General features: G+C 46.8%; 5 protein-coding genes and 2 long non-coding RNA genes across 9 annotated transcripts; 1 reads left to right on the plus strand and 6 right to left on the minus strand.

The window, feature by feature from the left end:
- Positions 1 to 1,931: 1,931 nt before the first annotated feature.
- LOC120698179 lies at positions 1,932 to 3,986 on the minus strand. Its single transcript, XR_005684740.1, has 2 exons — positions 3,370 to 3,986; positions 1,932 to 2,184 (listed from the first exon to the last, which is right to left on the minus strand). It is a non-coding gene; the product is annotated as an uncharacterized LOC120698179 (long non-coding RNA).
- Positions 3,987 to 4,484: 498 nt separating this feature from the next.
- On the minus strand, positions 4,485 to 10,083 carry LOC120698176 (multisubstrate pseudouridine synthase 7-like). 2 transcript variants are annotated; one of them, XM_039981705.1, is made up of 19 exons: positions 9,846 to 10,083; positions 9,565 to 9,765; positions 9,219 to 9,463; positions 8,974 to 9,046; positions 8,815 to 8,871; positions 8,484 to 8,563; positions 8,323 to 8,385; positions 7,945 to 8,032; positions 7,751 to 7,853; positions 7,559 to 7,662; positions 7,378 to 7,451; positions 6,813 to 6,877; positions 6,483 to 6,646; positions 6,315 to 6,382; positions 6,188 to 6,248; positions 5,647 to 5,774; positions 5,490 to 5,558; positions 5,042 to 5,339; positions 4,485 to 4,944 (listed from the first exon to the last, which is right to left on the minus strand). In XM_039981705.1, the coding sequence occupies exons 1-19, from the start codon at positions 10,014 to 10,016 to the stop codon at positions 4,915 to 4,917; spliced, it is 2,142 nt and encodes a 713-aa protein (XP_039837639.1). In that variant the 5' UTR covers positions 10,017 to 10,083; the 3' UTR covers positions 4,485 to 4,914. The 2 variants fall into 2 exon arrangements, with proteins under 2 accessions (XP_039837639.1, XP_039837640.1); XM_039981706.1 differs by having other exon boundaries at positions 5,647 to 5,684; positions 9,846 to 10,082.
- Positions 10,084 to 12,368: 2,285 nt separating this feature from the next.
- Positions 12,369 to 16,845, minus strand: LOC120698181 (NADH dehydrogenase [ubiquinone] flavoprotein 2, mitochondrial-like). 2 transcript variants are annotated; one of them, XR_005684742.1, is made up of 11 exons: positions 16,653 to 16,845; positions 16,496 to 16,573; positions 16,336 to 16,401; positions 15,869 to 15,985; positions 14,853 to 14,930; positions 13,735 to 13,840; positions 13,546 to 13,592; positions 13,253 to 13,330; positions 12,973 to 13,038; positions 12,687 to 12,845; positions 12,369 to 12,583 (listed from the first exon to the last, which is right to left on the minus strand). XR_005684742.1 is itself a non-coding variant. In XM_039981710.1 (10 exons), the coding sequence occupies exons 1-10, from the start codon at positions 16,749 to 16,751 to the stop codon at positions 12,738 to 12,740; spliced, it is 843 nt and encodes a 280-aa protein (XP_039837644.1). In that variant the 5' UTR covers positions 16,752 to 16,844; the 3' UTR covers positions 12,369 to 12,737. The 2 variants fall into 2 exon arrangements, 1 of the variants encoding a protein (XP_039837644.1); XM_039981710.1 differs by having other exon boundaries at positions 12,369 to 12,845; positions 16,653 to 16,844.
- Positions 16,846 to 16,900: 55 nt separating this feature from the next.
- LOC120698184 lies at positions 16,901 to 17,571 on the plus strand. Its single transcript, XR_005684743.1, has 2 exons — positions 16,901 to 17,008; positions 17,385 to 17,571. It is a non-coding gene; the product is annotated as an uncharacterized LOC120698184 (long non-coding RNA).
- Positions 17,572 to 17,662: 91 nt separating this feature from the next.
- Positions 17,663 to 18,744, minus strand: LOC120698183 (photosystem II reaction center W protein, chloroplastic-like). Its single transcript, XM_039981712.1, has 2 exons — positions 18,499 to 18,744; positions 17,663 to 18,392 (listed from the first exon to the last, which is right to left on the minus strand). The coding sequence occupies exons 1-2, from the start codon at positions 18,572 to 18,574 to the stop codon at positions 18,073 to 18,075; spliced, it is 396 nt and encodes a 131-aa protein (XP_039837646.1). The 5' UTR covers positions 18,575 to 18,744; the 3' UTR covers positions 17,663 to 18,072.
- Positions 18,745 to 19,090: 346 nt separating this feature from the next.
- On the minus strand, positions 19,091 to 21,184 carry LOC120698182 (40S ribosomal protein S15-like). The gene is made up of 4 exons (XM_039981711.1): positions 21,046 to 21,184; positions 20,787 to 20,941; positions 20,610 to 20,667; positions 19,091 to 19,567 (listed from the first exon to the last, which is right to left on the minus strand). Exons 1-4 carry the CDS (start codon positions 21,046 to 21,048, stop codon positions 19,319 to 19,321), a joined length of 465 nt encoding a protein of 154 aa, XP_039837645.1. The 5' UTR covers positions 21,049 to 21,184; the 3' UTR covers positions 19,091 to 19,318.
- A 553-nt stretch (positions 21,185 to 21,737) lies between these two features.
- Positions 21,738 to 26,350, minus strand: LOC120698187 (calmodulin calcium-dependent NAD kinase-like). Its single transcript, XM_039981715.1, has 8 exons — positions 25,790 to 26,350; positions 24,916 to 25,139; positions 24,759 to 24,820; positions 23,734 to 23,955; positions 23,288 to 23,417; positions 22,639 to 22,964; positions 22,338 to 22,479; positions 21,738 to 22,163 (listed from the first exon to the last, which is right to left on the minus strand). The coding sequence occupies exons 1-8, from the start codon at positions 25,893 to 25,895 to the stop codon at positions 21,903 to 21,905; spliced, it is 1,473 nt and encodes a 490-aa protein (XP_039837649.1). The 5' UTR covers positions 25,896 to 26,350; the 3' UTR covers positions 21,738 to 21,902.
- Between the last annotated feature and the right edge of the window lie 81 nt (positions 26,351 to 26,431).

The following is a 26,431-nucleotide window of genomic DNA, read 5'->3' on the forward strand; positions in this document are numbered from 1 at the left end:
CCATCCACTATAGAGATGGCACCCAGACGTTCGACGCTGAATGGGCAGCGCTGCATACGTCATAACAACATATTCACTTCCCGTACACTCGCCTTACGGGACATCCAAGGGTAGACGTGTCCCAAGGGTCACGGTCATGGCCAACCGCATGACAGGTTTACATCTCGTAATATTGCCTTACGAAATGGCCGTGATCACAATCACACGGCATGAAATCCGCACTCCATATCAGGCGGCAGATAGCGACAGGCTCGTTTGAATTGAGCCTTGTCACCTCCTCGTATGCTCAACATACGGGACCCGCGCACGTATGAAACACGTGGGCTATTCTAAGAACTATCAGAACACTCACCTTGCTTACCTCAGCGTAGGTGCGTCGTTACAGAATAACAGTCGTGCACCAAAGTAAGGTTTAACGGAAAGTAAATGCTGGAAGTGCTGGAATAAAATAGATACATAAATGCCACCATAACTAATAAAACCTAGATAGGGCATACGAGCTATCTATCTTATTCCTTAGCGCAACTAGCGTCAAACTTTCGAAACCGAACATTTTGCAAGCCAAAAAGTTAGTTTTAAACTTAATTAAGCATGCAAGTAATCATCCCCAGTGCGTTTCGGCTCTGATACCAGCTGTAACAGGACCGCCCAAATTAAACCAGCTTAAGTGCGCTAACTATCATCTTAATGGTTAATCAAGTTACTGTGCACTTAAAACGGTGTAATCCGGACGTCTGTCGGTTTAAGGATCGAAAAACACTAGAAGTCTCGCACGATGACGAGCACAGATGATTACAAGCAGACAAAGTTCTCAAGGTTAATTTACAAAGCGGAGTTTTACACACAAGTTTACGTAAAATATCAGAGTTCAAAATGCAGCGGAAACTAATTAGAAGTTGAGTTCAGAAAAACAATGATTACTACGATGACGTGAGGACGTCACATCGAGCCCACCGATGTGAATCCTGGTTAGCTCCAGCCAGCAGCAGTTACCTGAAAACAGGGTGACAACAAACCCTGAGTATACTAATACTCAGCAAGGCTTACCCGACGTTGGGTATACTTAGCCCATTATCTAGACATGCCAGGCTTTTTGGCTCTGGAGTTCTTTTGCTGAAATGCTGCTAGGAGTGAATCCTTACTTTCAATATTTTAGCTCCATTTAGTACAGCGAGTATTAACTAAATTCGCCTAAACATCTAGAGCACACATGGTGGAGCAGATTATTCTTCAGTAACTCACAAACCAATCTTTTCCATTCATCTTTCATTCCCTTTTCTTACTACGATGTGACAAAGAGATCAAGGCTCTCATAACCGCGAGTCACGGCGAATCGATCCGATTTAACCTTGCAAGGTGGACCTAACTCACACGACACATGCAAGCCCTGTCGGGCCACGCGCGTCAACTGTTTCCACATTACCACGGCATCTGAACTACGCCTGCTAAAACCCAGGTGATGGGCCCCTCGCAGTGAACTCCCGGAGAACCCGGAGGCGGCATCCTATCCAACACCCGCCAACTCCCACGCCCAGCGTAGCATGGCGGAATTCAAATCACCGCTGTAAGGTGGTACACAGCTTACCGGTTTCGACTACCTCCTACTTCCGGTATGTGGTTAGTACTGTTCAATCCTCGATCAGCACTGCCAACAACGGAACGGTCCTCAATCGACACAGGCGGAGGTCCACTTTCCAAACATTCCATATCCATAATCCAATTCCTCTCCGCCCGGTCTCCATTTTTCTTTCCTCACAGATTCATTCTCAAACCACTTTTCCATAAGTAACCAGGACCTATAGCTCGCGAGTGACAGGAATCACTCGACTTCTACCGAGCCCTAATTAAGCATTGCAATACTAACGACCTGCACACTAGTGGAGTAACTGAGGAAACCTAGGGATCATGCATCTACGGTTCCCATCAACTCCTAGAACGTAAATGCACAATAATTATATAAATAAACATTGAATACTGAAGTTAAGGGTTATGCTCCGGGGCTTGCCTGGGATTAACACTGAATTAGTTAGTGTTGGTTAGATGACACTCGCTTGACGAGCACCTGCCTTCGGTCGTGCACATCGGGATCCATCCATCCATCTTCTGGATATGTCAACCAAACATCATCTTCGGGTTCGGCTCCGACTTTATCCTTTAGCTCCACGCGTCGTACATCTAGCGTACCTATATGATATGCAACGATGCAAATGCATGAACGTAAAGAAAACAACACACGAGGCATTTAAAAGGCATACAAGATAAACCGAGTCACACCACACCGATTTAAGCACCAAAAGGTGTTTAATTAGATACTACTCAAATCTTCCATAGAAAGATAGCAAGGAACATCAAGTATGGTAAGCAAAGCACGAGAGAGCAACTAAAGACTTTATTTAGCTAACAAGCCAACATAAGCAACTTTTATAAAAACCACCAACATACTAGTTCTAAATGATTTCACAAGGTTAGCACATGAACAAAACAAGTTGCCGCAATTATCTATGCAGGAAGACATTTCTTAGCAATAACAAAAGAAAAACTATATCTAGGAACCATATAAATGTAAAAACTTGTCATGTAGCAAGAACCTGATAGCACAACTTAATTAGCATGACAAGATACTGATAAAGAGTGTAAAAACAAATTACCAACATTTATTTCTAACATAAAGCATTTATTTTAGCCTAAACAAGACAAGCTGAACAAAAATAGATTTACACACATGTGCATAGGTTTTGGACATGAAATTTTTACAGTGAACTAAACATGCAAAGAGTAAGCTATTTAATAAATTTCATAATTTTTCAGCTTCCAAAACTGCAGATATTAAATAAACAAGCTAAAACAAGCATTATTCATGATTAAATCAAAATATCACAGAAACATTAAACAACCAGCAGCTTAAATATTTTTCCTAAGTTATACATGTCAAAACAAAGCTATCCCAACTAGTTTTACCTTTTTACCATTTTTCTACTATTTACTATGCATTTTCAAAGCTTGCAACCACTTAAACTAACATTTAAACTAGAGCAAAAACTATTTAGAAACTTAAGATCAACCTGCAAGGAAAGTTGTAGATCTTAGAACAAGGAATCCAACAAATTTTAGTTTGCATTTTTCTGATTTTTCTATGATTTACTACGATTTTTCAAAGTTTCAGCCAATGTATTACAAAGGAACCCTTCGCAGCACTATTCATATGAGTCATAGACTTCGCAGAAAACCCCCTGGACTTGTTCCAATTCTTGTGTGGAGCCCCTGGTCGCGATTTTTGGAACAGAGAGCCTCGGGGAGCTTTGTACCAGCAAGAGGAGGCCATCCCGGCGGCCGGGGAGGGGTGGGGAGCATGAGGGACACGAGAGCTACCTCTGGGTGGTCTCGTTGAGGGTTGGGGGCGACCGGAGAGGCGCCGGCGGCGGGAGCAGTGAGCGGCAGTGGTGGCGGCGCCATGAACGAGCATGGAAACTTGTGGAACGCGATGGAACGTGGAGAGCACGAGCTTCAGCGAGTCGAGAGGAGTCGATTCTAGCCGTTGGTTGGTGGAAACTGTGGCCGAGAGATGGAGTTCGGCGACGGCCTGAGTTTCGACGAAACTTTAATGGAGACCGGTGGGCGGGGGTGTCGATTCCAACTGGGGAGAGCTTGTCCGGGAGCTGAGGTTGCGGGAGGAGGTGCGGGTGGATGTGGTGCGGCTCCTCGCGGAGTGAATCGAGGCGCGGTGGCCCAGGATGGCCGGAGCGGCGGCGATAGCGGCTCTGCTCGGCTCGACCAAGCTAGAGGAGGGAGGAACTGGAAGGGGGAGAGGGAGTGGATAGAGATGCCGAGAGAGGATAAGGCCGGGGAGGTCGCGAAGGCTCGTGCCCAGGCTGCCACGGGAGCCGGCGCGTGGCGCGCACAGCACGTCGGCGAGCAGGTGCTCGCCGCGCGTCACGTGGCCATGGGTGGCGGAAGGGAGCAGATAAACACCGGGAGAAAAAAAAAATGATTCAACGAAACTCAGCTCGATTTTGACTGTCCAAAACTCAAAATTTCATATAGAAACTCGAAAAATTCCAAGAATGAAAGTTGTTCAAAATTTGATTTCCTCCAACTTTTGTTTTAGGCAAAACTTTATTTGAAGATCAAATCATGGTTCAAAATTTGAAATGTTAAAACCAAAGCATTAATGTCCTATTCAAAGCAAAATTAAAAGTTTTCATCAAATTTTTGTACTGAAACTTGAAAAACCATAAACACGAAAGTTTTTCGCCATTCCAAACTCTACAACTTTGTTTTTAGGCAAAAGTTTATTTGAGCAAGAATTTAAAAATTATTTTTAAAGCATGTGTCATTGGATTTGAAAATTAGTCATCATTTCATGTGTTAACAAGCTAGCAAAAAAATGTAATTAAAAGATTTTATGCATGCAAGGTTAGTGCTAACCACGATATCAAATACACGATTAACCATAACTACAGGTGATTAACAACTGGGGTGTTACACTAATCATCAAAATTCTATTGGTTTGAAATATCTCGAATACTGGGGCCCCAAGCAGGCTCCATTCTGAAAAATGAAATTTAAGTTATACAAAGTTACAAACTTTGTAGTTATGGCATGCCGCATAATAGTACAAGCATCCCAACATGGTATTCAGCCCCAAGTAAACACTTTTAAATAGGCATTTCGCTTGTTTCTCCAGAGGGCAGCATGGCATCTGGTTTGCAGATTCACAGATCCTCCAGGTCTTCTAACCACTGCGATTATTGAATGAGTTTGGAGCACAAGCAGCCTAACTAATCAAGAACTATATGAAGAGAAGTCTTCCAGATAATATACCTAATACCTAGCTATGCCGCTTCACGACTTAATATGGTCACCACCTCAGCTGAGATCACAGATCAGGTAAATAACCCATGTCGTAACAAAAAATTAGCAGCTGAGTGTTTTCTGATATGCAACCTGCAGGCAGTGGAGATTACAAAACAAATTTTAATGATAATCTCTAAGCAACAAACAATTACATGTAAATACTGAAATAAAGAAAGTAGAAACATACTGAAGTAGAAGTCTTCAGAAGCTCCCTGATAGCCATTGTAGCATAACATGATGCTGGTAAAGTAAATGCTAATTTTATGGCCAATTTTCTTGGTGATGTATCTGAGTTGCCAGTAGGCTTATTTTCTAGGGAGCCGCTTCCATTAGTTGGCATGGAGGTATCTGAAGCCTCCTCCAACTTATCCTGTGCCTGATCGCTAGTTACAAGATCATTTGCTTCTTTAGGCTTGGTTCTGGACAGAACATCCAAATCAGTTTCTGCTAAAGACAAACTCTCATCTGTGTAAGTCATGAGCTCCCTGCAGTCAAGTTAAAGAATTTCAGTATGACCAAGCAAAATTCCTTGCTAAAGAAACAAATTAAAACCAATCAAATCCGTGGAAGAACCAAAAAGTAACAATGTCTATTGAGCACGGTAAAAAAAGGTGGTGAATATATTCCATACATACCACTGAAAATCAATAGGGCGCTGGAACAGTCGACGGTAGCCTCCTTTCATGCTTGCAATCGAGAACTCCCTAACAAATGGCGGTTGCATTAAAAAGGAATAGCAATTAGGATATAAGGTTGTAGATCAAAACAAGGACACCAGACTAATAAACTCACTTAACACCATGAGCATTCTCCGTCAAGCTAATACCATCCTGACAAAAAAAGAACCAAATTTCAATATATTTCCATTCGTTGTCACAAAACTTCACTGAAAAACTTGTCATCTCAATCATAAATATTACCTGCAAAAAAAAAACTATTATGTGAGCTCACAAAAAAGTACGGAGTTGATTTGAGTTGAGACCGGTATCAGCTTACTATCAATTCAAACTAACAAGTTAAATTGCTAATGCAGTAAGTTCCACATTTTGACAAATTTTGTTACGTGTTCGTGTTGATTTAAAATAAGTGAAATTGACACAGGTTTGACGTGATAATCAGCAAATTAAGGTAGCAGGACTTTATACAGAAATAAAAGGGGAGAGTCAACTGCTTATTCAACAGCTAACCTACTTCAAACATTGGTATGTAACTTTGTAAAAAGCATGAAAAACTCATACAAAAAAATAAACAGTGCACAATTTCCACTAAAAAGGAAGGAACATCTAGATAAACTACTGAAGCTACTAAAAACACACTATAGAATAGTGTTTACCTTTTTGGCCATTTCATGGTATATCTCAGCAACTGCATTCCCAGGAAATATTGCTTGCGAACTGCATACTAATACAATAAGCATAAACAAAAATTGGAAGTACAAGTACAAGGGAATTGGTGATTACCCAGGCAAAGGAAGGACAACATCATCAAATGTGTACGTCCCCTTTAACAAATCTCCAGAATCAACTATCTAGAAAAGAGACAAAGTTGGATCATCAGGATATTTAGAAATAATTATTATTTGTGTGTGTTTGTAAGTGTTACATGTATGTCCCACATCCGTAGCAAACCTTAACAGATTGGATGGTTTCCTCTGGTTGTGCTTCAGAACATAGATCAATCTCAGATGAATTTGTATGCCCATCATCAGTTTCTGCAATATCTACAGAAGTAGATTCTTCAGGAGGGCTTTCTTTGTTATAAACCAAGTCACCTTCTACAACCTGTGAAATGCCTGTACCATTACTAGTTAGAATGTGAAAAAGGATGAAAATAGTTAGAAAAAGTTGTAGCCATAAAAAAGGCATAAGATAACCATCTTAAGCAATAATCTACTCTGGTTCAAAATTACATAATGATTTTATTAAAAATTAGTAGCAAGAAGGATGAAGTAGACTGACCATACTTTTCCACTCTCATGGTGGCAGCATGATTCCACAGGTAACTTTGGTAACTATGTACATACCTACATAGAATATTCAAAAGAAAAAATAAGAATATTATGAAAGAAACATGGCTTTCATTCAACAGAACTCGGTACAATACCAACTACAGACTTAATGTACAATATAGTTGGAGATTATTAAGATAACAGAATATGGTATGGTAACAAAGCATCAACTTATATCATATAAATTGTGCAGTGCCAAATGATGTGAGACAAACATTACTAAATGTGCAAGATGTGATGCAATGGCTTGAGAGTCGACAGAATTAACAAAGAAATGCATAATACGAATACAGAACTGAACAGAGGTACAATTGCTATTAGGTGCCAAGAAAAAAAAATTAAGCACAGGAGCTCATGAATGACAAGTGCCACAATCATAACGAGGAAAAACAAACCTTTTTTTCCATGCAAGTTGGCAAGGTAGCACATTCTTAATGTTCTACAAGGATGTACCTTAATTTGCTCGATAGTATCAAGAAACATGGAATAAAACTAGAGTAAAGGATGTAGCATACATCATTCTCAATGTTCTTGGGATACCCTTAAGTGCCTGTAGATAGTTACCAGGGCATTTCTTCAGACACTGAAGCTGGAAACATGCAAACAATGGAACATAAGAAAAGAATCAGTACAAGCTCACACAGCAAAACTATTCCAATTAATACCAGGGCATGTAAAAATATTATATAAACTTACTATAGCTCTCTCCGCTACAAGGTGTCGAGGGAAGTTCCTCAGTGCCTTGTCAATGTCACCATGTTCCTTGTAATGTTTGCGCTGCTCATTTATGTCATCACGCTGTTTGATTACTAAGTTATGATTTAACAAAAGTTGGCAGAACTCAACATACAACTCATAATTGGTTGCATATAAAATATTGTAGGATATCTCCTTCCCTTGGATCAAGAATCAAGTTTACAGCAGCCTTCCACTCTCCTCTGAGCAAAGCAGCACCAACAAGGTGTGTTGGAACTGAACCACTTCCAAAACGCTAAGCAGATGAAATAAGAAAAAGAAACTAGATGAGCTTCAGAAATAAAAGGAAAATATATTTTTAAACATGAGGGCAGACAAGAATATACCTGCAAACCATAGTAGTTGATAAATCCATTCTTTCCTAAGCCATCAGCAGCAGCTTTTATTACATCTTCGGATTCTGCAATGACGCCCCTGAAAAAAATACAGTGAAGCATAAGTTCTCCATTTGATCTGTTTGCCTAAAAGAGAAAACAGGTCTGTTGCATGTAGACTGAAGTATCATAGCAGAGAGTACATGCCACAAGTGCACCCAACAACATGCAGTATACTAACAATAGAATGTTATAAACATTATTCCAAGTTCTTATGTCACATGGATAAGCATTAATGTCAATTGGTGAGCACTTTACCAGGAAAATGTCATTCTGTTACACCAAAAAATTTAATTGTTAGCATAAACAATTAAACAAAAGAAACAGTACCTCAGAGTAATTGTAAATCGATTTCCCATGAGTTGACCAAGAACAAGTCCCTCCTTCACATAACTAAAATGATTGGTTAGTTGCAGAAGTACCAAATTTTGTGACTTATCATGGTCATATCTACAAAGGAATAGATCAATAGATGATGATTGATCATGTACCAGAAGTTTCCAACTTTAATCCCAAATAGCCGATTATTAAGAGCAGCCAATCTATTGGCTGGCACCTTGAAAACAGTTACCTAATAAAAAAGGAGAAAATATCCATTCAGATAATAGGCAGACAGGAATGAGAATTACGTAGGAAGAATTAGTATATTAGCATGCAGTTCCTGACCAAAGTATCTATCAGCCTCTTGCGCAACTAAAATCACTGATGTGTTTCCTTTCCACACTTATATGTCATATCTTAGCCAATTTATTAAAAAAACAAAAACTCCAGGATTGACTAAAGAAAAGTTACTGTGCTGTTATAAACTTGAGGAATACATGCCTGCTGCGAAGTAACAGCACGCTTATCCTTTGTCCCTGCAAACCCAAATGAACGTGGCTGCAAAAAGTGCAGTTAATCTATCAGCAGCAAGAAATGTAAGTGAATCCAGCTATCCAGGACAAATAAAACAAATTCTATAGATTAGCAACCGTGATATACCTGAAGTCCTAACATTTTTCCTATTACCCCTAATGCTTCTTGAGTGTCCTTATTCTCTTTGTAAAGGTGAAACCTGAGCGACATCCCATAATGTAACTCCAGTACATTAGAATATTAGATGCAATGCAAAGTTTGAAAAAAATAGAACATGCCAGGTATGCCATATATGTGAAATGAGCTCATTCCGATACAAACAACAGTTAATATTAGTGAATAGAGTAAACAAACCAAACAGATGTCATCACCTCAGGAACTTCCCAACGTGATCTGACCAATTACTCGACCCTCTACTATCAAATGGCCTGTCATCTCTCCAATCAGAAGCACCCATGTTCTTCCGCTTCCTTCCTCTCCCACCACCGCCGCCACCCCTTCCACCACCAGCTCCTGACCCCAACCGCATCCTGATGCACCTCTGGACACCATCACTATGTTCCACCGTGTCCGTGACAAGGAACTTGAAGTTCTTCTTAAAAAAGTTATGGACCTCCTACAACCAAACAATACATTTTTCATACCGTCTCGGCGTCTCCACCCAACCGGCCAACCCATTGGCACAAACAATCAGTAACCGGTAAAAGTTGAACTAACCGATCTGTGAGCCTTGTCGGCGTCAGGCGAAAGAATGACAGGCGAGACATCATTATCACCCCCCGCCGCCACCCTCTCGAGGAGCCCTCTCAGCGCCTCGCAGTCCGCGTCGCCGCAGAGCGCGCGGAACGATTCGAGGGCCTGCGAGTGGTCCGCGTCGGCCGAGGGCGCCGCCTTCTCCTCCTCTTTCACATCCACGCACTGAAATTTCACATTTGGCAGCGAGATTGGGATCGGAGATGCGCAGTTGTGAACTCAAACTTGCAGTGAGGGCCTGATACCTCGGTTGGGAGATCGAACGAGGTGAGCTGGACGAGAGTCCCGTCGCGGGCGACCTCGTGGACGATGAAGTCGGAGTAGCGATGCTTGAGGACGCCACGGAATCCGGGGAGGGTGGAGGCGAAGCAGGAAACGCCCGCCTCGGCCTCGGAAAGTGAGCTCGAGCGCGCCATGGGAGGTGGCTGGTGCAGTGCAGGGGGCCTAGGGTTTAGGGAGGACCGGAGGAGGAAGAGTTTTTTAAGAGTAAAATGCACCGTGGGTCCTTAAACTAGTGAGGGTGTGTCAAGTAGGTCCACGAACTTCGAAAATGCAGATTCGGCCCCCTAATCTATTTAAGTGTGTCCCTGGAGGTCCAAAACCCCTTTGACCGGGTCTGACCGCCTACGTGGCTTGCCACGTCGGTCCTACGTGGCCTCTCTCTCCCTCTTGCCTCCTCTCTCTCTCCCACCCGCCCCCTCCCCTGTTCCGGCCTGCGGCCGTCCTCCAGCGGCGCCGCCCCTGCCCCCCTGCGGCTCCGCTCCCCTCCCGGCGCCGGGCAGCGAGGCTCCGCGGCGATGGGCGAGCGGGCGGCCGGCACGGACGGCGGACCCTCCTTGCGGCTCGGCGGCCTGCGCGCACGCCATGGCGGCCGGCGAGCGCGAGACGAGCGCGCCATGGCAGCCGGCTCCCCTCCTCCCTCCCCATCGCCTCCCTCCCTCTTCTCCATGTCGGCAAGCTCGGCCACGACGGTGGAGACCATGGCCGCAGCGGTGGAGGCCGCGCGAGATCCGGCCTCCCTACCGCGCCGGCCGTGCGGAGAGGAGCGGCCGCGGCGGGCCGACCGCGGTGCGGCGCGGCGGAGAGGAGCGGCCTCGGCGGGCCAAGCGCGATGACGGGCGGAGCACGCGGTGGCCAAACGCGACGGCAGGCGGAGCGCGCGGCAGGCCAAGCGGCGGCGAGGCAGGCCGCAGAGGTGCGCGCACGGGCGGCCGGCCGGAGCGCCGCGGGCGGAGCGGAGGCGACGGCGGCTCGCCCTTCCCCTGCTCCAACGGTGTCGATGTCGGGCGCGCGGAGCTCGTGCTCGTGCGCGCGGCGGCGCCGTGCGCGCGGTGTGCGTCGGCGACGGCGGCCGCGGCGGACGCGGACGCCATGGCCGCAGCTCTACGCCGGGCACGGAGCTCGCGCGCGCGAATGAGGACGGCGGGGCGGCCGTCCAGCGGCATCCGGGCGTGGGAGGAGGCGGGGAGGAACTGCCGTAGGCGGGCCTCTCCTCCCGCGCCGGCGGCGGCCTCGTCCCTCGTCGAGCTCCGCCGGCCTCGCTCCTCGAGTAGCAAGTTGCGAGCTGGAGCGGGAGCGAAGCGGATCCACCGGCGGGGCGCAGAGCAAGCGGTGGGGGCAGCGCGGAGTTCTTGGCGGGAGCTGGGGTGGTGCGCGGGACCGCCGGTGGTGGTGCGAAGCAGGTGGCGCGGGACAGGGCGGGGGCGGCGCTCGCTGGCGGCCCAAGACAGCGGGGGCGGTGCTCGGGGGCGGCCAGGGACGGTGGTGGCGGGGGTGGGGGCGGTGCTCGATGGCGGCTCGGGACGGCGAGGGTGGGGGCCGCGCTCGGGGGAGGGAGGGGGAGGGAGCTCCGCGGGGCGCGCGCGAGCGCCATGGCCCCGGGCTCGAGCTCGGAGCACCGCCGCCATGGCCCCGCGCCCCACCGGCGAGGGAGGGGGAGGGAGCCCCGCGGGGCGCGCACGGGCGCCATGGCCACGGGCCGGAACAGGGGAGGGGGCGGGTGGGAGAGAGAGAGGAGGCAAGAGGGAGAGAGAGGCCACGTAGGACCGACGTGGCAAGCCACGTAGGCGGTCAGACCGGGTCAAAGGGGTTTTGGACTTCCAGTGACACACTTAAATAGATTAGGGGGCCGAATCTGCATTTTCGGAGTTTGTGGACCTATTTGACACACCCTCACTAGTTTAAGGACCCCCAGTGCATTTTACTCTTTTTTTAATGAGGAGGAAGAGGGTCTACCGGTTCAGGAAGTGGGGATTGCCTGAACCCTGGAGGGAGAATTTTGCGCCTTGGTCCCTCATTTCCCCCACTATTTCCAAATTTGAGTCCCACTTTGTCATTCAGTTCATGTTCATCTGTTGTATTTGCGATTGGAGCCTCTGCATAATTAAGCACGCCACTTCGATTTTGTTTTATAGGAGTATTATTGAAAAATAGAAATTTGGCATGAAATTTACACTAATTGTACTAGCAGTTTTGAAATGTTTAGCATGAGTAACAATTTCCTGTTCCGATATAAACAACACGGGTCTGCAAATTAAGCACGCCACTTTCAATTTTGTTTATTGTTTAAAAAGTGAAATCGAGCATTAACTGTAAAGTTACGAAATTTTTGGCGTGAACGACGATTTTATGCCCACTGAAAAAAACATGGCTACGCTTTAAGTTATTGTTATTATTTCAGCCCGAGTTAATTTTTTTTAGAAAAAAATGGCACTACACAATATTTCCGTGGAGATACTGTCATATCGATCATTGCAGAAAATCCAATATTTGTTCGCAAAATTTAAAATGTATTAAAGGGAATCATCTTTGAATGGACTAACAACATGATCTTAATACAACAAAAATGAATAGCAGAACACCACGGTGGTCGATTATCCCAGCTATCAGGGGAGTTCAGCTCCTTCACCGGTTGCTAAAGTACAAAGCGTTTGCCACACCCACAGCTCAAAAACATCTTATTGTCTGTCAATGCATCGTTTCTCTGATGGTGCAGAATAAAAGTTAGAAAAGCTTTCATTGATGAAACACAAGAAAGCTTCAGGACAAAAATAACACGTTCCTTCTGCTGTTTGCAGTTTGCACTCCTTACAGTGCGAGCCGACTTATTTGTGTGCTCGTAATGCTCCAAGGCAAACCTAGCAGGCATCTAGATCCCTGCATGGAGGAGGTTTAGGCTCTCCGTGTAAAGTGGTGTTCCCTGCAGCAGGGCCAGAGTTTTTCCGCTCTGGGTGCTGTGTGCCTCGCTGCAAAAGAAATTTGATCAGCGAACAGCACATTAACCAAAAATTAAAAAAAAAAGAAGTGACGCCCTGATATAGAAAGAACCAAACAAGCAAAAAAAAAAAAGAGTAGAAGTGAGCTGGTACTTACAGGGGGAGTTTCTCCTCTTCTGAGCATCTCAACAATCTCAACAACTCGTTTCGGAGTGAGGTCCTCCTGAAAACGAAGTCCAGAGTTATGGCGCATATATATTTTCTTCGTTGAGTCCTCTTCAGTTAAGAGAAACATTTTTCTGATCATATAATGTTCTGTTATCAATTTTATGCCTTGAGCACTAATGTTGCATGGAAATAGTCTGAGCATATAACAGAATACTAGAGAAACAAATAATGATAGCAGGAATGTCATAATACATGCAAAATAGACTTACATAATAGTTGTATGTGTAACCCTCTGAACCTTTCGAGTAGTCAGCCACAGCAATCATGGGAGCATTCACACAGCAACCCTGCAAATGCAAGATAGACATATGGATAAAATTTGCATTCTAGTTCTCAAAAATAAAATAAAATAGAAGTGCTTTCTACAAAAAGAATCTATCAGAAATAACCATTTTTTAAAAAAAAACATCATCCATCAACACATTATAGACTACTCCTGCATCTAGACAACTAAAAGGTGCAGTTTGATAATCTGAAATAGAATCTCATCAGATCACATTACCATGCACTCCATTTCTCCAACAGAAAATAAACCATCACTTGTCACCTCTGCAAAGGCAACAAAAATATCAACAATATATTTCAGAGATAGCATAGGAAACTAAGGCTCAGAGAACAATTTTAGTGGTAACCAATGAGAAAGAAGCATGCTTAATTAACAGAGTAAAGTACTATGAATAATAACACAAACCATTTCTTTTAACTCCAAGGTGCTCCAATAATGTCTCTTCAATTTCACGTGAGCCACGAATCATGCAAGGTGTAGTCCCACACACTAGAAGGTGGTATTTACCAACCTAAAAATACAAAAAAAAAAGTCAAACGCATAACACAGGTGCTAGAGGGGGCAACAACAAAAACTAAAGAGTAAAATGCACTGGGGGTCCTTAAACTAATTGACCTATTCTGTTTAGGTCCATGAACTTCGAAAATGCATTTTTAGGTCCACGATCTATTCAAGTGTGTCACTTGAGATCCAAAACACCTTTGACCAGTATTGACTGCCTGCGTGGACCTCCACGTCCAATCCAACGTGGCCGTAGGCCGCCCCGCGTGCTCCGCTGGCTCGCCCTCATCTCCCATTCATGCTCCGACTCGCCGGCCGGATCCGCGCGCGGCGGCGGCGGGCGGGCGGGCGGCGCGATGAGCGGCCAGGGCGGGGGCAGCCTGCGCGGAGGCGGAGGAGCCACACGGGGCGGCGTGGCGCGGAGGCGGTAGAACAGGGGCGGCTGGAGGAGCGCGCGACGACGGTGGAGGGCTCGAGCTCCGCCGCGCGCGCCGCGAGCCCGCGCCGTCCGCATCGTCGGGGCGGTGGGCGAGCTCCAGCCCCGGCGTGGGCAGCGCGCGGCTCGGCGCGGACCCGAGCGGCTCCCAGAGCTTTGGCGGCACCGCGCGGACCCCAGGTGGTGGCCGCGACTCTAGGCTCGGGCGGCAGCTTCCTCCCCCTTTTCCCTCTCCCTCGTGCGCGGCCGTGGCGTCGCACCGAGCGGCGGCGATGAGCTGCTGTGCGCGGTGGCCATGGCGGCGACTGCCAAATCCGTGCAGGGCCATGGCGGTGGTGGCCGGCTCCTACGTCGTCGGCGAGGCACACGCAGCGGCCAGCGGCCACGTTGGATCGGACGTGGCGGTCCACGTAGATGGTCAACGCTGGTCAGAGGCGTTTTGGACCTCAAGTGACACACTTGAATAAATGGTGGACCTAAAAATGCATTTTCGAAGTTCATGGACCTAAACAGAACAGGTCAACTAGTTTAAGGACCCTCAGTGCATTTTACTCAAAACTAAATAAGAAGTGATGTATCAATATACCTTAGTCCGATTAAACATAGTGTAAAACGTAGCAACTTCATATACCCTGATTGGCGCAACTTCAACGATTTTAGCAATCTGAAACAACAGAGACAACAATGTCAGGAATGCATAAAAACAAAGGACGTTAAGTTTTCCAACCTCAGGGGCAACAGGAGAAAGGCAATCATATAAAATTATAATTACACGGCTTGTCATAGCATACATATGATCAGTGTGTAACATGTAACATAACCACTTTAATGCTCCTACAATTCATATGCAATGAGCATAATTAATTATGAATTTTATGAAGCATCAGCTGCATAAAAGGTATAGTTGCAGGAGTGTCAACTGACACTAAGTTAAATATGCTTGTTTTTTTGATTGGTCATTAACCCCTATTATCCAACACTGCACTTAAAATTAAGTCATCTTGTGGCTTGCTAGCATCATTCTTTTTTTCTGGACTAGCCATGCCAGGATAATATTGTAGTTATCAAATGGTGTTACATGCAATGTTGTCTACTCTACAAGATGTAACTCGGATCCCCCTCATTTTCAGTAGATATCAGATTTGAATACTAAAGAAAACACAGCTAACATTAATCTGTTTATAGAAGAAAGAACACACACACATATTGTAAGTATCCAACCATTAATAGCAGTATTATCTTGGCAGTGATTGATTAGTTGGTAATTCTTGCTAAGCGAATTGTAGGATTCAAAGATAACTGACACTGCACAACTCATTGGATAATCCTATCACCAGATATGCACATGCTATTTCTCCGTGCACCTAGACAATAGGTTCAATAAGTAAAATTTCAAAGAACTGGACAGGATGAAGATTATCCTTAGAAGGATTAAAGAAAAAGCAGCTGTAACATGAAAACAAGGTGAAAAAATGTGACTCGCTAAGAACTTCAGTGAATGAAGGCAAGTAATAAAGTTCATTGCAGTTCTTTTGGATGAAAAATTAGAAAACATATTGAAGGCATAAAATAGGTTTTAACATAATACATAGTAGAACTTACAGCATCCATTGCTGCAACCGGCACCCATCCACCATGCTGCTGCTGCGCAAGATCAAGCAGCGGAATAATACCTGATTGCTTGTAGTTGCTTGGGTAGTGAGACAGTATCTCCTTGACCTGCAATCAACATTAGCTGCATTCACTAAGCACACTCTCAGGTCAACAAGGTACAACATTGAGCTCCATCCCTGACATTTGCCTATTGGTGAAGTGTCAAATTGAAAAGAAAGTAAATGTGTTGAATACTGTCCTACAAGTTGTTTACTCTCCCATCCCAAAGTCATCAATGAGCTCAAACTTCATCATCCAAGAGCGTAAGACAATACAATAGCATCATCAAATCTCAGGTTCTGAGGATCCAAGCACAGGACTGAACAAAATCTGACATAATCGCCCGACCTAGCTAACTGATCCTAAGGAGTATTGCTAAACGCGAATCGCAAACAACGACATGGGCAGTCAGGTACCTTCTTCATGTTCGCCTCCGTGAACTCCCATTTCATGTCCGGCTCGTTCTCCGGCGAATCAATGTGCTGCCACAACAACACAAAGCGTCAGCTCAGCTCAACCCTCAACCACCAAACAGATCAGGCAGACGCGGGGGGAGCGGATCCGAGGAGTGCTCACGTAGTTAAGAGCCGTGGAGAAGGGTCTGGAGCTGGGGACGGAGCCCCTAGCGGCGGCGGCGTAGGACGAGGCGGCGATCTGGAAGGAGATCAGATGATTAGTTTTGGGGGAAATGGTGGGGGGAGGAGAGAAGGGGGTAGGCGGAGGGGGGACTAACCGGAGCCGGAGCCAGGCGGCGGGCGGCGGCTTCCGACGCGGAGGAGGAGGCGAGGCCGAGGAGGCGGCGGGCCGCGAGGCGGGCGGCCGGTGTCAGCATGGTGGCGTGGCCCGGCGGGGGAGGCGACGGGAGCGGGTGGTGGTGGAGGTCTCGGCGTGTGGCCGCCTTGCGAAGCCTGCGAGGTTGGAGAAGAAGCGACCCGTCTCACTCTGCGCATCGCTAAGACACGAGCGTTACGGGCTTGATGGGCCGGATCCAGCGTTCGGTCCAGTTGTTACTTGGGCTTAAAGTTTACGGGCCGTGTTGTGAGATTTTATAAGTTGCTTAACCGTAGTTGTCTTGTCAGGAATGTAAAGGTAGACCTGGGCATCCTCCGGGCCGGGCCGGGTTCGGGTCGGGCCAAAAAAAGCCCGGTGTTTTTTCTAGCGGCCCGTGCCCGACCCAACCCGGTGGCCGGGCCATAAAATTGAGCCCGCACCCAACCCGACAGCCAGTCGGGTCGGGTCGGGTTCGGGTTGGGCCGGGCCTATGTAAAATGTCGGGTTACTTCGGGTTTTTCGGGTTTCGGGTCAAAATTTTTAGCCCGTGCCCGGTCCGTCAGTCATACCGGGTCAAAAATTTTGACCCGAGCCCGCCCATCAAACTCTTCGGGTCGGGTCGGGTCGGGCTATTTTCGGGCGGGTTGGGTCGGGTCCGTCGGGTCGGGCAGCCCATGCCCAGGTCTATGTAAAGGTTCGGCCGCGTAACAGCTGAAAATTTCATTATTTAATTATTCATTCAGTCGAGTTTTGGGATGATTAGGCAATCTCCTTGCGTTTTTTTAGTGCTGTCTAATCATCTGTATCATGACTCATGAGCTAACAGCTGGCTACTACACTATAACAGGATGTTCACAATGATCATGAGGGTTCAGAATTCAGATCGCACAATGATCGTAATGTGTTTTCCTAGGCTACTTGTATATGCACAATTCAAACCAGCTCGACTAAAAAGCAAAAGGAAACAGCTCCTATCTGGAACTCAAATTAACATAACTTAACTCTGCTTCATGTTGACATCGGCAACATTAACAGTTTAACACTCACATAGTCGCATGAAACTGAGTTTAGTTGCAACACGACTCTAGAATATTTCTTTTCTCATGCCACACTATGACACTCAGCAACCAAATCGGACTGCTATCAAACTTCATACAGTACAGTGTGTGCCCAGCATCTTTCATGCATCAGAGCCTCATAGGTGCAATCTCAAACCACCATAAAGCCAACTACTAAGTACTCGTCATTACCATCTCCGATGCAACAACCCAATCACAGTCGCATACAACCATGTCTTCAGTTGCAGACTTCCAGTTGCACCCACAGAGCGTCGAACTTGCACAGGTCAGGGCTGAAGTAAACTGCTGGAAATCAAAAGGATTTCACAGGGAGAGGCCGCCGGAGTCCTCGTCCTCGTCGAGCGTGGAGGTGTAGACGGTGTAGAGGGACCAGATGAGGCCGAAGACGCCCAGCAGGATCCACCCCAGCAGGTTGTTGCTCAGCCCCAGGCTGAGCCCGGTGCCCTCCGTCGACATCCGCTCGTCCACCAGCGCCAGCGCGGGCGACGCCGTCATCGCGCTCGCCGCGGCCAGCAGGGACGCGCCGGCCGGAGCCGCCGCCGGCGCCTTGCCGTTGCCGTCCTGCTGCTTGGAGCAGGCGCCGCACCGCATCTTGCCGGCCCTTGCTCTCAGCTGAGGCACCCCTGCAGCTCACAGCAACCACCTCATGTCAGGTCAGGACATGTCTTGCACGCTGCGGCAGATGACCATCGGCGCTCTTGCCCCAGATCTCAGAGATGATGTGCTTACCGTGACCCTGAGACGGCCTGGCGACGCCGGCGCCGGGGAAGAGGGCGGCGGATGCGGCGGCGCTGATGGTTGCCATTGCTCACTCGCTTGGCCCACTGTCTGGCGTATGGGTTCTAGATGAAAACAAATGACAGGTGGAGAGTGGGCTTCTTGGCGGTGTTATTCTCCAGGCGTCCAGCCGAATTGCTGCCACTCAAGTGTGGCTGCCAGCAGCTTGGTTATCCATGCCAGTGGGAGCTGGCCACGTATATCCGGTGGTTCCCACAGGAAAATAAGCAGGCGCCAACACGACCACGTCAGCACGCGACTCCGACCACCAGCTTCGATACACAAATATAAAACAAGGTGCAGCAGCAGCACACGACTCCGACCACCAGCTCCGATACACCAAATATATACACAATAAACAAGGTGCAGCAGCAGCACAACGGCATGTTATGTATACTGAAACCAGAACATGCATGATATTGATACCCTCAGAAAAAAAGGAACACGCATGATAGCAATTCGCCACCCAACTGAATAAATGGGCCAGGAAGATTGCATGTTATGAAATTGACAGGCGAGACAACGATAATAGCAAAGACGCAGAAAAACAACAGGGAGGGAATTGCACCATAGACACCAGATCTCCACTTTCAATTTGGAAAAAGAAGTAGCACTCAGGTTCTCAAAATTCCACTGCAAAACTAGAATACTTGCTGGGCAAACTTTCCTCAGACAAAAACACTAAGTGCTAAGGAGCAAAGTTTTATATCCAATAAAAGATAACAGCGGGCCAGATAACTTTGGCCTGGACATGAGCATGCCCTGGGATCCCTCACTTGAGTGGGATAAACCTGGAGGAGTGGGTAGCACCGATACCGGGCCTTCCGTGCTTGACGGGCTTGTAGCTGATGGAAAACTCAGCAAGGTAGTGCCCAATCATCTCAGGCTTGATCTCAACCTGGTTGAAGGTCTTCCCATTGTACACTCCAATTATGGAGCCTATCATCTCTGGCACAATGATCATGTTGCGCAGATGGGTCCTGACAGGCTCGGGCTTCTCACCAGCAGGCGCCTCCTTTTTCTGTACATGTACAGAAAACAAAGGATGGGCTAATGGCTTAGCCTTGTGTTCTCAAAGAAATGGTGCAGCATACAAAATACAACAGTGTTAATAGCACAATTTTTTTTACACTTCATGGCAACAATTTCAAAAAGTGATGCAAACATAAGAATGGAGTATAAACTGAGAAAACTCTACCAACTTTTCATTGTAGAAAAACCAGATATATGTACAAAAATGCATTCTCAAGTCTCACTGATAGGTCATGAACTATTCCTTTTATCTACCAGCCTACTAATAGCTATGGGTAAAATTAAAGCATACACATTATAATCAGAAATATCATTGTCATGACATTCCGAACGACAGGTGTAACAAGTTAACAGACTAGACAGACAATTCTGAAATGTAGCTTGAGCCCCATTCGACAAATCTGTAACATGCATTATTCCAAAGACTAATAACAAACTCGTCATTTGTGGATTGACAGCACGGCATATATCTTTCAAGATCAAACTAACATTTCTGTTACATCAACAAACAAATTAATGACATTTGAATTCCACAGCTCATAAATTGTTATGCACTTATTGCACGTGTGTTAACTGAACATCATTACTCAGTTCAACAATTAATGACACCATTGGAACAGTAATTTTAATATGTCAAGTTAAGATGTAGCTGTTTTGCAGAGAAGCTACCAATCATTGAAAGGAAGAATTAGCTGCACTTTCAGCCATTTCCTGTAACTAGATGTAACACTGAGTGCTGATACACATCCAATCAATCATCTATAATGCAAGCATCAAAAGTGAAAAATAAGAATTGCGCTTATGAGCCAAACAGATGTGCATTGTTTACATCTGAAACTAAATGCCAAATAAACTACTGAGTCAGATGACTCAACATGTTAATCATTGCTAAGCAGCTTTATGCACTCAATGCCTAGACTACAAAATCTGCACGTTCCAGCATCCCAGCATCAAAATTTACAGGATCGCAATGAGCAAGATAATCAAGCAATCAGCAAAATTATATCGCAGAGAGGCAGGGAATGCATTACCGCCTTGCGCAGCCTCTTGATCAGGGCCATCGGCTTCCTCTTCAGACCCCTCTGGAACCTAAATCCAAAAAAGGTAATAAAAAAAACAAAGGGAGTAAGAACAATGATCATACATTCTATCCTCCAGCACCAAACCCCATAATCAAAGCACCATTTCCTGCCGCATCTAGCACCTACCTTCTGCGGGCGCGGGCGGGGAAGAGCTGGACGAGGTCGTCGGTGGACATGTCGAGGAGCGCGTCGAGGTCCACTCCGCGGTAGCTGTACTTGCGGAACGTCCTCTTCTTGGGCTGTCCTGCGGCGGCGACCTCCGTATCGACGTCGACGTCCGCCTGCGAGGCACCATCACAGCGGACAAAAGGGGTCATTAAGATCAGCGACGGCGAAATGCGCGAGTGTCGGCGATTCGAGGAGTGCGAGAGCTGGAGCCACTCACCATGGCTGCGGCTGGCTGAGGAGGATAGGGGCTGTCGGGGAGGCGAGGAGCGGCGGGGCAGCAGGCGGCGGCGGCTGCGTTAGGGTTTGCAAAGAACGAAGAACGAGTGTGGCCGCGGGTATATTAGGTATTCCAATTTGTAAACTGGGCCGCTGGAGGTTGCCAGCCCTGCGACAGCGGACCACTTGCGGCCCACATTGTGTCTGACAGGAGAGGCCCACGGCCTCTTGGGGCCGAGCTATGATAGTAACGTGGTACTCTACAGTCTACAGTTTTTTTTTTATTGCGGCACTCTACAGTTTCTCCAGAACCAAAGCTGAAACGGTTGCAAAACATGCAATGCGTACATTGTTTTCATTAATCTCTAGGCATCACGTGCTGTAGAGATGTCCACAAGCTCGATGGCTTGGCTCTATTTATCACAAGTTCGGCTTTTGTCTAACGGATGACATGCGTCGACTGAAATATAGCAACGCACTTGTTATCCACTTATCCTTCTTTACTAGTGCATTTTTTTATGGGCATTACTAGTACAGTCGTCACAATGAGATATGGTTGCGCAGATACTTCATGCTAACACAGTTCTTCTGCGACTAAGTAATAAACATGTGGTGCAAACACATCTATCCCTGATCAAAATATAACTTGCCATGTGGATCTTATCAGTTTTTTTTTCCCATTCGAAACACAGTAAAGACACTCACGCTCAGTTGGTATGGAAATCAATTGGGACCGCAAATTCATAGGAATCATGTGGTATGTTTAAGGTGAAGAAGCCAAAAAAATGATAAGGCTATCTCCACAATCAAGTTTACATAAACTTCTTTTTTCTTTCCCTGGGATCTATGGTACGCCAGTCAGCCCGCGGCTACGGTTGCGGGTCTGAAGCGCGCCTCGCCCTTCTCGATGGCGGCCTTGAGCTCCCGCTGCGCCAACGCCCTCGACGGCGACATGACCATGTCCTGCCACACGGACGACGAGCCGCCCGTCGGTTGGCCGTCGGCGTACAGCTCGTGGACGCAGTCGGCCTCCTCGTTCAAGCTGCTCACTCTCTCTAAGCAGCCGATCTCTTCGGGATCCACCAGCAAGCTGCTCCCGCCGTCCTTCCATCCTATCAACTGCATCAGCGGATAGGCTTTCAGCAAACGTGATGATAATAGCGGAAATAGTAGGGCATGCTTGGAACACAAGCACATGCTGCTGGAATTCGACCATTCCATGTAAAATGCCTGTAAGATTTCTTGTGAAGTTCATGTGTCCAGAAATGGTTCGGTTTTGTCATGTTAGTTTACCTTAGCAGCACCCAAGCTGTTGGTGCTGTAGAGCCTTGCGTTGTCGACAAGGCTGCAGTAGCTTTTGAAAGCAGTAGCAAATCGCTTGTGAGACTGCAGCTGTGACTTCACCCTCACTGCCCTCCCGGTGATTACAGCTCTCCTGCAAATCGTGAACTTTTAGTAGCGCACGGTTTCTGAATGCAAGTTCTAGGCACTGTTTCCTGACATGACCGTTTCAGTGTGAGATATTCAGAGCTCAATGCAAGACAACAGAGCTCAATGCAAGACAATGTCTGAATGGGCAAGCTATGAACTGCACCTGATTCCCCTGACAACTGCTAGGTATGCATCGCAGACCACACCGACAAGCTCAATCCGGTAAGGCTTCCTTCCTGTCGCCTCGTTCTCCTCTTCGCTACTAGAATCCTCAACTGGCTCCCAGTACTCCTCGGTTATGGTCCCATCATCACTGACCTTGTAGCCACGTCCCATGCGGTACCGCTGCCTGTGCACGTCCCTGGCCATGGCAATCGTTTGCTGCACGAACGGCTCCCAGGACAGAGTGCCATCCATGATCACGTCCCGGCCTTCATTGAGGGCGGTGACAAGTAGTGAGGAGGCCGCATCCAATGATGACTGGTGAACCTGCATCGAGAATCATGATTATGGGTCAATGAGGCCCAATTTTCAGGCAGTAAACAACTGTACTGGGCAGAAGTGTAAGATCACGATGTTTAGAGACAAATATTGATCTGGAAACTAATAATAGTTTGAACTGGTTACTTGCTTCAGATCTTCAGTATGCTTACAATGAGCACATAAAGTTGTGGTTTCTTTGAAAGTCTGAATCATTGCAATGTTGAATGTTGCAACATTATGCATTTTGACTTGTTAGCTAGTGGGGTATATTGCACACTTGAGATAACTACTGTCTTTTCTGATAACAAACATGGTAAAAAAATATTTACCAGCTCTGCCGTTCGCAGCATGTCATTGTGATGGCCTCTAGAGCTAATGGCTCGGTAGATTACATCTGTTTCCTTGAATGCATCTGCCTCCACCACCACTGAATTCGCTGATGCTCCAGACCAAAATGCTCTGCAAATCAAGAAATGCATACCAGGACGATCAACATATACATATACATATACTGTACCAGATAGTATCATATACAGTGTGCTGTGCCATCTTTCACTGCTACAATTGCTTTGATGAAAGCCACAAGGATTGTTTTTTCCCTTCTCATTTCATTCTAACAACATACATCTATCCTACATACTAATGTGACGAAATGTGAAGATCCGGAGGCCAAATCAGCATCTTTTCATTTTTCATGAAACTGGAAATTTAAGATGATTATCACAATTTAAAGGGAAAATGAACAGAACTTAAATAGTAGAAATGATCAACTTACTCGTTGAGGATATCTTTAAGTACAGTGCTCTTGCCGGCTCCCATCCCACCACCCATCAAGAGTAAAACTGGGCTGCGGTTGCAGTGCGCTACAGGGACCATTACATCATTTCGTGGTGAATCTTCATGGCTTGATGGTCCTATAGCCTTCAGTTCCTCAACCAGTGTGGAGAAAAACCTAGTCACCTTCAAGCTTCTTGTCACCCTCTCGAATCTTTGTTCCCTATGTTCAGTGGAGGCCCAATACATCATTATTGGTGGAGGAACAACAGTAGTTTAATTGTGTAGTTCAAACAGGAACAGGTCAGAGAGTTGTGCGTGCCTTTTCAAATAGAACAACGATTGGTGAACTAAATTAAAAGTATTCCTTGATTAGAATTCCGCTGTTTGGGAATTCCACAGCCAGAGAAGCTAAATGCTACAGCAAATGGACACATTGAGCATGCATTTCCTGTAGACTTATTTACTTCTATTTTTTGGCCTTGGCCTCCATGTTAGTCACTCAAGGGGGAGAACAGGGGACACACCAAACAATGGTGTTGCGGCATACTCTCACTACTTCCTACTGATACCAGTACCTGCTACTGCCACTACCTGCCGGTGTTGAGCATGACATGCTGCAATCTGAAGTTGTAGTTACCGAGAAGTGCCAATTTTGCAATCTGAAGATGATCTAGAGCCATGTTTGCATAGTACAGGTAGATTGCTACTTGGTCAGATGAGAGATAAGATACAGGTCAACAGAATAAATAATAAGGTGCAAGCAACTAGTACATCATGGAACATGATCCAGCATTAACAATTGCCAGAGATTCTCAAAACATAAAATAATCAATATATTTTCATTAATGACACTCCAATCAAGAGATCACATGGTTTATAACTAATACATAAGGTTGAAGTAGAAAGTACTTGTACTAAAGGTAAGCATGGGGAATTTGGAAACATAAAGTGAACAGAGTGAATGGGCAAAATCTGTACAATATCAGCCACTTAGCATCCAGGTAGCATGAGAGTGGCACTCACCTGGTGGCCTCTAACACCATGTTCTTGAACTTTCTTTTGGTCACACCTTCTACAGTGAGAACCTGTATCAACATATACAAAAGATAACGTAAGGAGAATTTATCTAGGACTAGGAGACAATAGGATGTAAACTTCAAAAGTCAGCGAGTCCCATTACCTGGGTAATTATATAAGTTGCATATTTCCAGTGGAAGGAGAAGTAGCCAAGTATACACTTATCAAGCTCCTCTATAAACTTCACAATCAGGCGTTCAGGATCCAAGTTATTTTGGAAGAATGCAAAAATGTTCTCTTCATAACCCTTATTCTTCCTCAGATAATCATAAGCTAGCGTGCATAGATGGGGGCATTCCTTGACATCGTCAAAGCCAATTTGCCTGGCTGAAAAAGGACATAGAATTATCTCGTTAATTCAGACATGGCAAGAGTGGGGGAAACAGTGCAGGTCACAAAATCGGCATATTTTTCTCTCTTTTTTTAGAAAAAAAGGAAACGCCACCTATCCTAAAAAGATGTGCGAAATCACAGATCTTGAGATCACAAAACCAACATATTATAACTCAAAAAATGTGCAAAACTATAACCCCAGAACCAGTCAATCACAAAGAACATGTCGCATGTGGAATATAGATCTCGAGTGTGACGTCTGACGTGCAAGCGATAGGACCATAATTTCGTGTAAGCAAGTTGGCCCTACACAAACCTCTCCACGGCACCAAATAATTTATACCAATCGAGATGCTTCCGCACTGGTACTCCGAGCTGTATCCTTATATCTTGGGTCGGGCAGAGTAAACAAAACAAATAGAAATGCGAACCCCACGAGCTACCCCAGTTGGCCTGATGAACATGAACTGGGTTGGTTCTGCTGCTGCTCACTACTAGCAAAGCTACGAGGGTCGATCATTGCTTACAGTAAATCGACATCCGACTTGTATCACTCGCAATTCAAGTAGCAGAGTGAATCCATGGAATCCCGATGCCACCATCAGCAACCGGAACGAAGCAGGAGCAGATTTGGGGGGACATACCGACGTAATGCGAGAACTTCTCGAGCTCCTGGACGCGGCTGGAGGCGGACACCAGCAGCCGGGGAGACAGCATCTCCGCCGCGGAGCTCGTCCCGTCGTCCTTCATGCCGCCGCCCAGCTCCCTCCCCTCCTACTCTCTCTCCAACCCGGCCGGGACGGCAGGCAGCGTCAGGAGGCCGCGGCGGCCGAGCGCGAGCGGGGCGACAGCGCCAGGCGGGGTGACGCGGTGCGCGGGCCGGCCAGGACCATGCTGCGGTGCCAGCCGACGAGAAGGATATGGGTTTCGGCGGACGGGGCACACGACCGACCGTTCCGCGAGGCCCGGGGGTGCGGAGGAGGAGCGTGACAGTGGCGTGGCCCGGTGGTGGAGAAGTAGGCGAGGAGCGCTGGGCGACGCGAGGCGGGGCCGCGGGTGAGATGGGAGGATTGAAGCGGGGGCGGGGGTGGACGCCGACGCGGACGGGAGCTCGTGGACTTCGCTTCGCAGCCTCGCGTCCGCGGCCGCGCACCCACGCGCGGTGGGTGGGCGCTGGGCCGCTGGCGATGGCAGTTCGCAAAGCGTCAGCGGTCAACGGGGTGGCGGCTCTCGGGCACGGCGCCCCGCCCGCCGTGCCCCACCACCCGCGCCTGTTTTTGGATCGG

Source organism: Panicum virgatum, chromosome 3K (assembly GCF_016808335.1).
Source record: "Panicum virgatum strain AP13 chromosome 3K, P.virgatum_v5, whole genome shotgun sequence".
NCBI classification, from domain to species: Eukaryota; Viridiplantae; Streptophyta; class Magnoliopsida; order Poales; family Poaceae; genus Panicum; species Panicum virgatum.

What these genes read in the sequence shown, in the direction of transcription:
- LOC120698182 (XM_039981711.1), bottom strand. An exon ending in CCCGCCCGCGCCCGCAGAAG is followed by an intron (nt 20,668 to 20,786) that starts GTAGGTGCTAGA and finishes TTTTGGATTTAG; the next exon opens with GTTCCAGAGGGGTCTGAAGA. An exon ending in TCAAGAGGCTGCGCAAGGCG is followed by an intron (nt 19,568 to 20,609) that starts GTAATGCATTCC and finishes GTACATGTACAG; the next exon opens with AAAAAGGAGGCGCCTGCTGG.
- LOC120698181 (XM_039981710.1), bottom strand. Translation starts at nt 16,751, where the DNA reads ATGCTGACACCGGCCGCCCGCCTCGCGGCCCGCCGCCTCCTCGGCCTC. An exon ending in GCCGCCTGGCTCCGGCTCCG is followed by an intron (nt 16,574 to 16,652) that starts GTTAGTCCCCCC and finishes ATCTCCTTCCAG; the next exon opens with ATCGCCGCCTCGTCCTACGC. An exon ending in CCTTGGAGTTAAAAGAAATG is followed by an intron (nt 13,593 to 13,734) that starts GTTTGTGTTATT and finishes TTGCCTTTGCAG; the next exon opens with AGGTGACAAGTGATGGTTTA.
- LOC120698187 (XM_039981715.1), bottom strand. Translation starts at nt 25,895, where the DNA reads ATGAAGGACGACGGGACGAGCTCCGCGGCGGAGATGCTGTCTCCCCGG. An exon ending in GAAGTTCTCGCATTACGTCG is followed by an intron (nt 25,140 to 25,789) that starts GTATGTCCCCCC and finishes GTCCTTTTTCAG; the next exon opens with CCAGGCAAATTGGCTTTGAC. An exon ending in ACAGCTTGGGTGCTGCTAAG is followed by an intron (nt 22,164 to 22,337) that starts GTAAACTAACAT and finishes CCGCTGATGCAG; the next exon opens with TTGATAGGATGGAAGGACGG.
- LOC120698176 (XM_039981705.1), bottom strand. Translation starts at nt 10,016, where the DNA reads ATGGCGCGCTCGAGCTCACTTTCCGAGGCCGAGGCGGGCGTTTCCTGC. An exon ending in TCTTGATCCAAGGGAAGGAG is followed by an intron (nt 7,663 to 7,750) that starts ATATCCTACAAT and finishes TAGTAATCAAAC; the next exon opens with AGCGTGATGACATAAATGAG. An exon ending in TTGTAGCGGAGAGAGCTATA is followed by an intron (nt 7,452 to 7,558) that starts GTAAGTTTATAT and finishes GCATGTTTCCAG; the next exon opens with CTTCAGTGTCTGAAGAAATG.
- LOC120698183 (XM_039981712.1), bottom strand. Translation starts at nt 18,574, where the DNA reads ATGGCAACCATCAGCGCCGCCGCATCCGCCGCCCTCTTCCCCGGCGCC. An exon ending in CAGGCCGTCTCAGGGTCACG is followed by an intron (nt 18,393 to 18,498) that starts GTAAGCACATCA and finishes TGTGAGCTGCAG; the next exon opens with GGGTGCCTCAGCTGAGAGCA.